This window comes from Rhodamnia argentea, chromosome 5, assembly GCF_020921035.1.
Source record: "Rhodamnia argentea isolate NSW1041297 chromosome 5, ASM2092103v1, whole genome shotgun sequence".
Classification (NCBI taxonomy): Eukaryota; Viridiplantae; Streptophyta; class Magnoliopsida; order Myrtales; family Myrtaceae; genus Rhodamnia; species Rhodamnia argentea.
The window spans coordinates 25490532-25505909 of NC_063154.1; the positions used below are offsets into that span (position 1 = coordinate 25490532).

General features: G+C 36.9%; 1 protein-coding gene across 1 annotated transcript; it reads left to right on the forward strand.

Moving 5' to 3' along the window:
- Positions 1-5872: 5872 nt before the first annotated feature.
- On the forward strand, positions 5873-7401 carry LOC115727376 (ubiquitin C-terminal hydrolase 12-like). Its single transcript, XM_030657591.2, has 4 exons — positions 5873-6114; positions 6274-6403; positions 6870-7039; positions 7123-7401. Exons 1-4 carry the CDS (start codon positions 6051-6053, stop codon positions 7398-7400), a joined length of 642 nt encoding a protein of 213 aa, XP_030513451.2. The 5' UTR covers positions 5873-6050; the 3' UTR covers position 7401.
- Positions 7402-15378: the final 7977 nt, after the last annotated feature.

Below are 15378 nucleotides of genomic sequence, written 5' to 3' on the forward strand. Positions count from 1 at the left end.
TTTCTATTATAGTGATATAAGAAATTTTATGTTCCATTCTTAGATATCTATATACACATGAAGGTATACTTTAGATGGGCAAAAAGTTATCCTGGAATTTCCCCTTTTTTAGATCGATCTTTTTTAGCTTGAGTTATCCTTGATTGATGCCCATGGCTACGTGTCATGTGTTGATAAGCCTAACGCTGACCTTTTGACTGGAGCAATTGACTCGGCTTCTTTCCCAGCCGAGGGGACTCACAACCGGCAGCAACAAAAAAGAAAAAAAAATCCAAAGAGAGGAATTGTTGAAGATTAGCAACGGGATTGAGCATCAGACAAGATCTTTCCCTTAATTTCCTCTAATTTCACGATTAATTATGAACATCAGATGATAATATTTAACTTATAATTTAACGATTAACCGCCGCTTCTCGACTTACGGTTGGTGGACATGGTCGATTTCAATTTTCTTTAATTATATGTAGTCTTTGCCGAAAAAGCAAAGCTGTTAATGGTAAGCAAACCAATTTATTTTGTACATGGGTGCAAATAAGAACCCGACGACCAAGACTGAAGTAGCCCATTTCGGCTGGTTCTGCCTTAGGACTTATTTTCGGTCATGCCAAGAATTTTGCGGTTATGTTCTTTGTTGACTAACTTAACTAATTGACTAATTTCGCGCCAAAGAGTGGATTCTAAGGGTGAAAATGATCCACGGCAACAGTTTCTGGAAAAGTTTCCATGTTCAGTAATGGTTAGTAAGGGGCTCTATAATTCCACATGGATTTAAAGTTTTGCTCCACTCAAATCTAAGTGTGGGAATCTCGTTGTTTTAATGGAGCTTACGCATTCTAGAGTGATCCCATGTTAATCGCGTCATAATTATATGTTAGATTAGTAATACCTTTTTAAGAAATGAAAAGGAAAAATTAGGTCTTGAGATATGCTCACTAGAAGTCTTAAAACTTATCACGAAAGTGCAATTGAAGAAAATGGTTGATTAAATAGGTTACAAATCGGGGAATCGAAAGAGCGACAATTTGCTACATTAGTGCACACCGTACATTGGGATCGAGCTAGCCACCATAATGAAGCAGGAAGACTTGCTCACATTATTCTTTTCACGTCCACATAAATCGAATCGAAATCAAACTGGTTATTTTTTCATTATCCAAACCAAAAACTGAACCGAACCACAATGCATGAATTTTTTTGGTTCGGTTTGGTTTTCTGGTTCAGTTCTAACACCCCTGCAAATTCGCATTATGTATATGAAATGGTTAGACATCCTGAAAGTTAAAGCTATCAAACAATTAAACTCCATACTAGAAATAGGAAACCCATTCATATTCTGAGATGACTATGAAGAAGGCGATTAATTTTATGACTAGCAGACAAGGGCTTGTCATTGGTGGAGGAACGGTAAGAGTTTAGATATCAATTTCTTAATTGGGATCTATTTACTATAGTTCGACATACTTGTGTTCGACTAGAAATCATATAGGAATCTATGGTTAATGCATAATTTGGATCCTCATTGAGCTAATTCACTGTGTTTTAAGTTAATATCGTCAATATGACCAAACTGATTCATGGTACGAGCTATTTACAGGCACATTGTGAGGTGGAGAAAGAAATTCAAAGAGCTGTTTCGAATGTTAATTCCAAAGTATTACCTTCCTTGAAAACAGAGCATTATGTGTATTCATTGGTTGCTTGTGTGTTCTATGTTGTTGCTCCTATTAGGTGATGTGGGAAGAGGTGTTCTCAAATTACTTCCAAACTGCGATTTTCCAATTGTATTTTAGTTTGAAACTAAACACCCTCTATACTGTTGATAGTACTCTCTTCCGTGAGGATAGATTCAATTTTTTTTTAAATGCGCCTCCTGGTCACTCATGAAGATGCTATCCGATATATATGTAAGAAAAAGGCGAAATAGAGGTCATGCCGAGAAAGACAGAGCCGATAATGAAGACGATGGAGGTGATGGACGGCTTGGACATGGCACCGGCAACTCCGCCAATGGCAACGGCGAGGGAAGCGTGGAGCTCGAGCAGGGTGATGTGTGAGGACCCGATTTTCCGCCGATTAAGCGGATTAGCGTACACACTCGGCTCAAGTCTTTGGCAAACGAGCTTTGAGGGGATTATGATTATATTGGCAAAACTTGAGAAAGATCCCTTTGTAACTACAATTATCAATTTAAATATGTTTTTGGGATAGTCGCTCAAAATCCTATGCAAAGTTTGAACTTTAGCAATGTTTCACAATAGACCGTTAAAAGAGAAATTAACTTTAACACATTTTGCATTATAGCTCCTGGTTGTAGTCGCAAAATTTTCTATTGCATAGTAATTAATGACAAGAAAAACTCTATTACATGATTAATAAAGTTAAGAAGAAATTAGAGAGGATGCATAGTCAATGGAGATAAAAATATACATATATTTTGTTAGGGAAAACGAGGTAATTCACATTTGGTAACTCATAATATCTATGAAGAGAAAAAAATCAGATTACAAAATTTAAGAAAGATCGTGCAATGATGCCTCAAATCGTGGAAATAATTTGTAACTTTTAAAAAGTTGGGAATACGATTATGATGCAATGGTGGCAAAGTTTGGGAGATTATGAGCGATTTTCGACTGAGCCCGGAGAATGAAGAGAAATTTGAATATGAATCGATCCAATTCCAAACCACAGTTTCAGTTCCGTTATCTCTCTGCCTCCTCAGTTCTGTGGCTACATGACTGTGATGAGCGCCACACTTCAAGGCCATCGTAAATAGTAGCGAAAACAGAAAGTCATACCGATACACAATCTCAATCACACGACGAGCTTCGGTCTCGTCACAGTACACAGTTAAATAAATCGCACCCGTACAAAGTTGGGAAAACTTCACAGTACACAGTCAATAGTGAATTTGGTTTTTTCATGTAGTCATGTAATTAGTAACTGCTGAAATCTCTCAATGTTTCCAAACTGAAGTTTTCTGCACTCTTGCCCTTGTCTTTGCTACTTTGCAGCTTGTAATGTATGGTTGAGTAGCTCTGCCAGGAGCTGCGGTTGGTCGTCTTTCATGCTGCTGAAAACGGTTCAGGAATACCTGAGGGATGACTCGTGTGTAATTGAAGCTGAAGTCATGGTGCTCAAGCACAGCTAGCAAATTGCCATGACAGCAATATATGCACTGCATGTGTTCATTAACAGACGATCACGGAAAGCTCTTTCCTCGGGACAACAATTCATGGGTTGGATGTGTTCACGCATTTAGGTCTATGCAGGCTTCTCTGCCTCTGGTCAGATTCTCCTAGAGATTACTCATTAGTAATGTTGATACTCGTTGAACAATTTGCAACTATTGGCATTTTTTACCTCAGTATCCATGTGGCAGAGCCGAAAGTGCAAGTTGTCGACAACTCAGATTCGCTTGCATCGTAGGATATCATCAGCATACAGAGATCGGTCACGCACCCGGCGCATTGCACCCAATGCGGGGTTGCTACAAAAGCCGAAAACTCATGACCTAATCGAATCAAGCTTGACCAAAACAAACCTGCTTTGAGGAGTCAAAAGGGTCTTGTTATTCGGTGAAACAGCGCACATCCTCTGGATAAAACGGTTGACATTTGAAAAAGTACGTCGATGATGACCGTCATCTTAGGAGTCTCTCTGGGCCCAACAGTCTCAAAACTTCCCAAGCATCCTTTAGAATGAAAGGGCGTGATTCCCAAATCTGAAACCTAACGTATAGCCCATCAGAATCAGCAAATGCATGCATTGGTAGAAATTGGTTGGGTTGAGAGATTCGCATTTTTTGTAATGTTAAGTAAAAAATGCAATAAATTCCCTCGTCTATCACAAAATTGTAAAAAGGGTCTTCGTAAGAGGCGCCTCTCGACATTGGTTAACTATACCTAATAAAGATCTATTTTAATCTTAAACAGCTAAAAGGACCGGTGCCTTTGGTACTCGGCAATCGGAACATTCTCCATTAGTATGTATAGATATATGTATGCACATATATGTACATAACATAACGGCATGATAAACTATATATGGCTCATAAACATACATACATTTTACACTGATACATTTCATCTAATAAATCTGTATTTAAAAGGAAGGAAAAACAAAATAAAATCGAGGGAAAAAAAGAATTATAGGATATAAAGAGAAATCTATCAATCTCTCTCTTTATCATCATAGTTGTCGCTGTTATAGAGTTTTGAATAAATGTATTGTATTTTGGCATTGTAAGTTCATGAGCTAATAATGAAGTTGCACATCATGCGTTTTTACTTTACGAATCTCAATTTAGGCTACATATGGTAACACTCCAGAAAATGTATTTCTATTCTCAAAGTGTTTCCGGAACACTTTGGGAACAGAAACGCGTATGGTAAAAAAATATTCCCGAAACACTTTTGAAAAATAGAAACATTTTTGGAACAGAAACAAGGAATAAAAAAAACTTGCTTCTGTGTTCCTGGAACACTTTTTTGAAATATATTTGGAACATTTTTTAGAAACAATTGGGAACAATTTTGATTTTGAACACACTTTCTTCTCTTTTGTTCTTGTACGATGTTGACACTTGATTTTTGATCATTTTATTTTAAAAAATTAATTAAAAATACCAAAACAATTCATAAAATTACAAAATCAACCTTGGAAGTTTTGGCCAATTTTGAACAAAAAATAATTTTCGTAATTTTTGACATTTTTCTGATTTATTTTAATTATTAAAATAGCCGAAAATTAGGAAAAACAGTATTTGTGGTCAAAAAAGTGCGCAAAAATAATCCATATTTTTATTTTAACTCCCTTTTCATTTTGGCTCTTAAAGTTTTAAAATATCAGTTTGGGACCACTTGCTTCTTCATTGAATATAATCCTAAGTTGACTAAAAAATTTCATTTTAAATCATTTTAGCTAAAATTTTTTACTTTTAGAGTCATGACATGAGACTTTGTTACCTTGCATCTGATTTCAATCCTCATGTTTGGAAAAATTGCACAATTGGACTAAAAGGACCTAAATGCATAAATATTTTTCATTTTAGTCCTCGTTTTCGCTCAAAGTGCAATTAATATTTTTCTAGAGGTCCCCGTTTAAAGGTAATCATATTTTTAGCTACTTAGGAACATTTACGTGTGACTCATAATTGTAATTTTTCCCATCTATAAAAAAAATATTTGATGTTCTCGTTGTCCAATTCCAATTCGTCTTCTCTTTTAGTTTTTTTTTTTTTATAATTGATCTCATCCATATTGTAATTTGATAAATCGTGCATAAATTACTTTATATATATATATATATATATATATATATATATATATTGGTCTAATTTGATTTAGTAGATTGAACAAATGAGATTTAATTTGATTTAGTAAGTTAAAAAGATAAAGACAACCTAATTTTAATATATAATCCCCTTAATTAAATAAAAAAAATTAGGAACAAGTTTTTTGCAGTTACCAAACGCATTTTTTTTTGTTCGGGGAACATAAACTTTATGCAATTATCCAAATATCGTTGTCGGGAACAGAAATATTTGTTTCTGTTCCAAAAGTTGCTCCACGAATAGAAACGTTACCACACGCAGCCTTAAATTATCTAAGAACTCTTTTGGCGTATACACATATCGAGATGCCTATCTACGCGACTCTTTTATGAAAATATTCTACTTCTTGGAAATAGTATCGTACTTCACGTAGCAGAAATTATTATGTGAATATTCTGTATACACAAAAAGAATCAGGGTAAATATTTGTTTGGGATAATCGCTCAAAACCCTCTTCAAAATTTGGACTTTCGCAAAGTTGTCCAATAAATCTGTAAAAGAAGTACAAATTATCTCTCTTAACTTAAAAAGTTTCCAAACCCCAGTTTCAGTTCTCTATCTCTCTGCCTCGTCAATCGTGATTTCCTCATACCGAAGCGGCTGAATTCTTGGGGAAAAACAAACGAAGTCTGTTTTCCTTCCGTTTCCTTTCACACCACCTAAGGCCATCGGAGCCATCAAGCATCCTCTGTACTGTAGCTACTTGAAGAACCATACAATGGCAAAGAGAAAAAGAGAAGCAACAGATTTGAATGCTGCTGAAGGGGGCGACGAAGATGATGGTACACTGTACAGTTTCCCTCTTCGAGTTTCCCACCCAAAAAAAAATATAAAAGAATGCGATGTGTCTATTGATAATTCTTCAGTTGGTTTCTTTTTCCCTTTCTGGGGTTTTTGTTGTTTCAACTGTTTGTGATTTTGGGGGGGTTTGAACTGAGCAGAGATAACAACAGCGACGAGAGATATATCGCCGGCGCATTATGTGTTCAAGATCGAGTCTTTCTCTCTATTATCAGAGAACGACATCACCATGTATGAGACAAACGACTTCAAAGTTGGTGATCAGACCTGGTATATCTACAATCTCTCTTTGCAAGCACAAATTTTTGTGCTACTCCATGCTCGCTCTGTTCTAGGTTCTATTGTTTCTTTAAATTGACAGTGAAGATCATGGTACATACATTGTTATAAGAAAGGCTTGACGGTGCCTTTTAGGTTGTCTTGTTCTTTCTGATTGAATCGACATTTTAGGAGGCTCAGATGAATCTAGTGTATCTGAGTTTCCAAGTAAAGATGTGGTTAATGGGGGTTGTTTCATGCGATTATTGGTAACTACCCAATTGCTTGCTATGCGTAGTGATGCGGTCCTTCATTGAAAGAAACAAAGGCTCCAATCGTGTTCGTTGAGGATAGAGAGTTTGCTCAAGGGTCTCAAAATTGAATGTCTTTTAATGGGCAAACCTGTTGTTATTCAGCTAACAACGGAAACTCCTCATGTGTATATGTTTCTTCAATCTGATGTTTTGTCATTCTGTAGGAGATTGATTATCTATCCTAATGGAGACAAGAGTAACGAGGGAGAAGATCACGTGTCCCTGTATCTGACTGTTTCTGAGGCCAATCCTCTGAAAGTTGGCGGGGAGATAAATGCAACTGTTAGGTTCTTTGTGTTCGATCAAATTCGCGATGAATACTTGTTAAGAGAAGGTACGTTTGTTCCCATAAATTTATAAAGGAAAATTGATTTACACCTTTGGTGGCTTGGAGAACTCTCGCTTTATATGTTGCAGGGAAAAACAGGAGGTTTCATGCAATGAAGCCCAAATGGGGTATTCCAAGATTTATGCCGCTCAAAACTTTCATCAATCCATCAAACGGCTACCTTGTTGATGACACTTGTGTGTTCGGAGTGGAGGTTTTTGTTGTCAAAAGCTTAGGTCTGGGTGAATGCTTGTCACTAGAAGCGTGTCCGCAGCCTGTTAGTCACAAATGGAAGATATCAAACTTCTCTACTTTGGGGAATGATCGCTACTCTGACGTTTTCACTGCAGGGAATCACAACTGGTAGCTTTTATATTACCCGTAGCTCTTTTTTTTTTCTTTGCATATTCCTTTGTTCTGATTTTTCTATCACTATCTCGTGTGTTCAGGAGGTTAAAACTCTGTCCAAGGGGTGACCAGCATAACATTTACAAAAACATTTCCGTATTTCTTTGTTTAGTAGATTCAGGTGATCAGAAAGTCAAAGCCACTTATACCATTCGGTTAAAAGGGAGAGCTGGCAAGACGCATCAGATGACAGGAGGTAACTGTGGATCTAAAATGGATGGCCAGTGCAAAATCTTTAGCTAAGCTCAATTATGTTGAAATGGAATGCAAAGATAGCTGGAATGTCGATTATAACGAAACATGTTATGGTTATGATCTTTCTTTCTCGCTGTGGCATAGTCACCCCATATACTAAGTATAAGCTGGTATATTTGATTTGCCACCATTATTGCCGAGTTTAAGATTGATACAGCTAATTCTTCTTTTTGCAGGTTTATATTGGTTCAGTGGTCCAAATAAAAAGTGGGGTATGCCCTCCTTCTTGCCGCTGACTACCGTTCAGGAATACTTAGCTGGTGATGAGTTTGGCCTGGAGGCTGAAGTGAAAGTTCTTGGCACTGTGAGGAAACTGCCATGATTGTTGCTGAGTTCAATGATCAGACAATCACTCACTAGTGTTTCTTCCATGGGTTGAGCACGTCTTTTGTTGGGTTTAAATTCAAGCTGCTGAATTGTTTTGACTGTTTAGTTTTAGTTCTTTTTCGCAAGCCCGAAAGTCGGTGTCTTGTTTAGAATCGCAACAACCAGCTGTGTCTTCGGAACCTGCATTTGCGGATCCGCAATCGAGTGGGTGGGTCTTTTATGTTGTCGACAAGGAAAAAGCATAAAATGGTCTGTGAATAAGAATCTAGTTCTTGTCCTGAATATCTTTGGACAGGTCTACATCTCTACAAGCAGATGTTCTTAATTTGAGGAGTGCCTTAGTGTTTTTAATTTGAATTAATAAGAGAATTTCTTGAATAACTTCTTGAGGATATAGAACGCTCTTGCTATCTTCTTTGTGCTAATTAGAAACATTATCAATATCCTTATGACAAAATCTGACCTTGGTGTATAGGCTTCTAAGCTATTATGTACTGTTGAAGCTGAAGTCGAGAGAATATTCGTTCTCGTGCTCGATCGCTAGGTGACACTTAACCATTCAATCAATTAACATCAGTTTAGTATGTGAATAAAGGTGTTAATTATTGAATATGAAAATCGAAGAAGGAAAGTTGCAGCTTATTAGTAACATGCATGTTCACATTTCATTTAGTTTTACTTATTTTCTTATTTTGAGATCACTAATTTCTAATATGGCTTCAATCGTGTGGAGCAAAACTCTGTGGCGGCACTCTTTGCTCCATTAAACCAACTCCAACCAAGAATTGGCCCCTACGTTCTTTCATCTTGGGCGGGGCGTTTATTTTCTTTAGTCATTCAAAAAGAAGCGAGGATATCAGACAGGCTTTCATCTTAGTTTCAATCCCGGCTAGTCAATTTCAAAGCAGCTCTCATCGGCAGCCTTTTAATTTCTCTGCATCCTCAAATAAAGTGGTAAAGGCTCGTCCAAGCCCTAACAATCCCTTTGAGACGTCCGAATCATAAGTAAGCGCTTGTTGTTTAGCAGAAACTAAATGTCAAAATTATCTTGTCCAAAATCCACTTAATTTGAGATGGATTTGGACATTTGTTTAATGAGAATTATGAATGGAAAATCTTGAATTGGCCAAATAGGGTCGAGCACAAGGATCTCTTTCTCGCTATAAATTAGGGGCTCCTCCATTTATTTTGAGAGGAGGGGATATATCGAAAGTAATTCTGCAAAGTGCTTCCGGATTCCAAGCTCGTGATGTTGGACTTGAAATTAGACCATCAATGCCCTCGAATTGTGCTTGAGAGGAGAAAGAATAATCGCATTTTGCATAATTACTTTCGGTATTGTAATCATAAATTGAAATACATTGAAATTAATACAATTTATGTACATGCTCTGACCTAGAGTTGGATTTGTGTAATTTACAGATATGTAAAGATATGTTTACGGATATATGTTTAAGTTAACAATATGTCCTACTAAGAGTAAAGTATATTCATGAATGATATGATTTCTTTCAATGATATACATCCCCTTTAATGAATACCAAAAATATTTAGCTTTAGATAACTTTTAAAAAAATTATTGTCGCGAAAATGCAATTGATTCTTCAGAAACAAAGAAACATCAAAGGATTGACAAAAAAGCTCCAAAAGAGAACTGGAACACAACGGAGGAGACAGCGACTAAAAAAGAACATGAAGACCGACCAAAAAGTTTCCTCCTTTTCTCCATGGTTGAGTTGCTCGTGGCTGGGTCCCAATGACGACAGAGGAGGTGGCGATGGGACACAGCCTGAACCAACGCAGGAGACTGCTGGTGGCGACGGCGAGGGAAGCAGTGGTCGCCTGGCTGTGGAAGGAGGAGTAGGAAAGAAATGGAAGGCTTTGTAATTTTTATTCCACGTCAGTTTGCTGCTGTGCCACTCTTCTATAAACGTGCCAAGTTTTTAGTGGTTCTGAGAAAAAAAAGAAATGCGTACTACGTCAGCACCGGTCATGCCACATGTGATGTCTGGTGTCCAGTCAGTGATTTTCGGTAAAAATAAGTTAGATAGACTCAATTGATGTCAATGCAAAAATGTTTAAGACTGAATTTGCCCAATTAAAAAATTTAAGATTGAATCAGTATCAATTCAATATGTTTAGCAATTTAAGATATATTTTACTAAGAAGGAATGAAGGATACTGCTTATTTAATTCCGAAAAAAAAAATAAGAAAATATAATTACAACTTATTGAAATAACATATTACATTTCATTAAATTTTATTTTCTACTTTTGCAACTATCATGTTGAAATTATCTCTCCAGTTTGAGCTCGTTGACCAAATCCGACCTAAATTAAATTAAGTATTAGCACGGTAAACCAATGGTCAAAATCGAACCTTTCGTAATGTAGAAATTGCATCCGGATCAAGAACAAAATATGTCCCTGGGAGAGTCCTGTTAGAAGGGTAGAAAGGATGTTTGAGCCGATCACAGAAAATTTTTCAGGTCCACGTCCACCTGATCTCATTCCGTGTGTCTTGGCTTGGGTTTACTTATTTTTGGGAAAAGTACATTAGAAGTGCCATAACTTTTGTACTGCGTTCACTTGAGTGCCATAACTTTCAAAACGTTCACTTAAGTGCCATAACTTTTAAAAATCGTTCACTTAAGTGTCATGTTGACGTGACAGTTGGAAAAGCTGATATGGCAGCCGGAAAAGTTACTGTAGACACCGGAAAAGTTACTGTACACTCCGGAAAACTGGCGTGGCACGCCGGAAAGCTAACGTGGTACGCCGGAAAAGTTCTTGTAGCACTCAAGTGAACGATTTTTCTCCGACGTAGCACTCAAGTGAACGATTTTTAAAAGTTAGGGTCGAGCACAAGGATCTCTTTCTCACTATAAATTAGGGGCTCCTCCATTTATTTTGAGAGGAGGGGATATATCGAAAGTAATTCTGCAAAGTTCTTCCGGATTCCAAGCTCGTGATGTTGGACTTGAAATTAGACCATCAATGCCCCCGAATTGTGCTTGAGAGGAGAAAGAATAATCGCATTTTGCATAATTACTTTCGATGTTGTAATCATAAATTGAAATACATTGAAATTAATACAATTTATGTACATGCTCTGATCTGGAGTTGGATTTGTGTAATTTACATACGTCAAGATATGTTTACGGATATATGTTCGTGCAAAGCGCTAGCCATACGATAAATATATAGTTAAAAATAGAGTCAAGGGAATGCTCGCTTATGTTCTCGCAATATACAATTTCAATTATCTCTGTGATTGCCATGTGGCAATACAAATGGCAAAGTTTTACTTCGTGGCCCAAGCTTGCATCTCTCATTAAGTTTAAAGTACAAGGATAAAAAGAAAGCAACTTAAGTGATATATTTTATTTGATGCTACTAAAACTATGCAACCGTGAATGAAACAAGTAATCTGAAATATTTCAGTTAACAATATATGTCCCACTAAGAGTAAAGTATATTCACGAATGATACGATTTTTTCTGATGATATACATTCTCTTTAATGAATGCCAAAAATATTTAGCTTTAGACAACTTTTAAAAAAATTATTGACGCGAAAATGCAATTGATTCTTTCATGAACAAATAAACCTCGAAGGATTGACAAAAAAATCTCCAAAAGAGAACTGGAACACAACGGAGGAGACAGGGACTAAAAAAAAAAAGAACAAGAAGATCGACCAAAAAGTTCCCACCTTTTCTCCATGGTTGAGTTGCTCGTTTACAAGCTAACTAGATTTCTGGCTCTCTTCCTAGGCTGACATTTACTTTTGGCTGCTTGGGGGAATAAATTCTTTGTTGGCAATGGAGCACTCTTCAAGTGTCCCCATAATATGTGTCTAATGACTGACAAATCAGATGATATCATATAACCATGCTAATACCCGATCATTTTGATCAATAAAGAAAGTAAATCAACACCAAGATTGTTATAGTGAATATACGCAACTACAATTCAGAGGACTACAATTCTAGCACGACCTCAAAATTCACATGACAGCATACATTTATGCAAAAAGCACGCAAGATTCTTACAGTGAACATGCGCAACTCGACATTTATAGTTTCCCTGTAGAGCATGCACATGCACATTTCTCCTGACCTACAACAATTTCCCGATATTGTTCAGCTCACCCATCATTCTTCAACCACTTTACACGTATTTGCACTATCAGAATTCACATATCCGCATCAAACATCCTCAGAGAGCATATATTTTTGCTTTCACTGAGAACACGCATACGCAGTGGACATCAATACATGACAAGTAAGACCGATCCAAATGAATAGACGAGGCGGTGGTTTTGTGAACGAAAACTCTCCATAAGGAATCACCATAGAGAATTCAAGACACCAATATCACCTTCGTCGCTCGACTAGTGAATTTCACATTGACCCATTTGAAATATTTGTACTTCGAGCCTTCTCTATACCTAATACATCCATGGAATCTTCTCTCGGGATTCAATCAAGTCCAAGATATTCTTCTTGAACTCGATAACCCACAATAATTGTAACACTCACCTTCTCTACTCTGTTGAAACAAATATGAGTCGCTGCTGAAACTCGTACCCTCCATTTGCAAGTTTGGGCTTTCTCTTCCAATTGTGTGTTTTAGAGTTCTTATTTGGGGAAGGCACTCAACGATATCGTTTATGCTTTAAATGCTTATTGCACCCTCCGGTGAGCCACGTCGGCTTAAGATGTTAATAAAAAGAAAAGGGGGCCAAGGTAGATTTCTAGCCAAACAGATCAAAGTTAGCAATGAAAAGATTGTTTTTAAAAAAATTTGCTACGTAAGTGATCAAAAATAACTTTTGACACTAATGCAAGTGTCGTACATAGCTTTTAGCACGTCTGGTGTCCTTCTCCCGATATAATCAAAGAGACCAAAAAGAGTGTTCAATGTCCTCTGGTGCATCCCTGATTTTGAAGGACAAATGTTGTAAGAGAAAGTCTAACATCATGAACTAGTTAGAGGAAAGCATATTAGATAGCTCGAAAAGTTTGCACGTTGTTCCACCATCAGATATTGGGAGAGTAAATATTTCATTTTCTAAGCTCAGAAATGTGCTCGCAATTACTGACACGATTCGCCCAAAGAGAGAGTGATTGAAGCTCAAAGGCTCTACAAACACATTAGTCGGAAGTTCTATTGGGAATAAATCAAAAGCATCTTTAGAGAGTGCGTGCATCCAAAGGATAGAGCTCGCGACATAAAAAATCTATCCTCCTAGTGCATGCACTCTCTTTACTTGCTTTTGATTTTTCCCGAGAGATCTCGCTACAAATATCTATGTAATATTAGAGCTTCCATCACTCTCTCTATGGTTGAATCATGTCTATTATTGTACCTAGCGTTCGCATTTCTAAGCTCAGAAAAGGAAGTGCTTACTCTCCCAATATCCAACTGTGGAACAAGGTGCAATTTTTTTGAGCTACTTGGTGTGCTTTCCTCTAACCAATTCTTACACTCTTCTTGATCTCTTTGATTATATCTTAGATATCTATCTCTATTTTCTAACAATTTTTAAATTTTTTTTTTGTTTGGAAATGTTTTAATTTTTATTTCTTGTTATTTATTTATTGAAATAGGGACTCAGGCCCTTGGGTTGCTGAAAACGGCAATTCAGAGGACTGCAATTCTATCACAACCTCACAATTCACATGCCAGCATACATGTATGCATATTTCTCCTGACCTAAAACAATCTGCTTTGTTCTCTTTCTCAATATTGTTCAACTCACCCATCATTCTTCAACCATTTTTTACATGTACTTGCACTATCAGAACTCACATATTCGCATCAAACATACTCAGATTAAACATATATTTGCGTTCACTGAGAACACGCACACGTCAATGGACATCAATACATGACAAGTAAAACCAATGGCAAATGAATAGACGACACAGTGGTTTTGTGAACAAAAATTCTCCATAATAGAATCACCATAGAGAATTCAAGACACCAAATTATTCAGGTCAAAATCAGCGGCATCACAATAAAAGCATTGGCCAACAGACATATGCGCATTCAAACTGACCAAAACACCAAATGCAGCTTCTAAGTCAGTTTCATTACCGTGAAATCCCAATCCATCCACTTCTACTAACAATGGCAATTCATAGCAGGGCAACGCAGATTGATGTGTCGAACATGCTCAAAAAGTTTAAAGATCATATTTATCAAACTAAATATTCAAGAATCACATTACATATTGAGTTAAAGTTCGGAGACCATATTGATCAAATTAAAAGTGAATGGATCACATTGCACGTTAGAGCAAACTTTAGGTACTAATTAAATATATTACGCATTGAGTTAAAGTTCAGAGACCATATTAGTCAAATTAAAAGTGCATGGATCACATTGCAGATTTGGGCAAACTTTAGGTGCCATTTACGTCATGATCCCAAAAATGAATTGAAAAAATTTTTGAAAAAAATATGATGATTTCTTATGTCGCTTGACATTATTAACCAATCAAAAATATTCACATTGACAAAAACTTATATTTAAACACTTTCATAGACGACAAAAAAATTTTTCTACTTTTATAATAGATATAAGCAATTATTTTTAAGAAAATTTTTCAAATTATCCATTTTCCTCAAAAAAAAAAAAAAAAAAAAGATGTTTGTGTTCATTGCAATTTAATTTCACTATTTAATCTTGGCTTCATGTGTCCGGTCCATTTTAGTTTTTGATTGTCTCACGAAAGTACACATTTTAAGTGTGCTACTACGATCTAGACAGCATTTCACACCTTTACAACTAAATCGTATCCAGTTCTTCAAACATGTAGTAATCACGAAAAACTTCTCGAATCGTGCCTTTTCTCCGGGACCCCAATCCAGGGGCCTATCCGCTCACTATGCAAATTCTTAGCATGAGCAATTGAACCCTTCATCTCTCAATCGAATCTATCGGCACATCTTGCTGAACAAACAAGCCTGATTTGTACGAGTGAGGATCACAGGAATGCCCCTCCAGGGTCAAACCTTACAAAACTTTACCATCAATGTACAGAGAGGAGGCAAAACAGAATCAACAGAGTTCTTCCTGCAAACAAGTTTGAAAAACCGACTGCTTGGGTCTCCAAACGATGACCAACCAAGCACCGTGAGCGTAAGCAGGCACGCTAACAGTTGGGTTCACCGGACCCACGACTCCCCAGCAATTGCATTGGCTCAAGAATAATAGATCGACTTTCAAGTGCTAGCTCGCCCCTCCCGCTCTAGCAAATCCAAAGATATTTAAATGCGGATGATAAAGACAGAGCTATAGTTCCCCTGAACATCGGTGCAGATTCCTGAAGCACCGAGAGAAAAG

What these genes read in the sequence shown, in the direction of transcription:
- LOC115727376 (XM_030657591.2), top strand. Translation starts at nt 6,051, where the DNA reads ATGGCAAAGAGAAAAAGAGAAGCAACAGATTTGAATGCTGCTGAAGGG. An exon ending in AAAGTTGGTGATCAGACCTG is followed by an intron (nt 6,404 to 6,869) that starts GTATATCTACAA and finishes GTCATTCTGTAG; the next exon opens with GAGATTGATTATCTATCCTA. An exon ending in TGAATACTTGTTAAGAGAAG is followed by an intron (nt 7,040 to 7,122) that starts GTACGTTTGTTC and finishes TATATGTTGCAG; the next exon opens with GGAAAAACAGGAGGTTTCAT.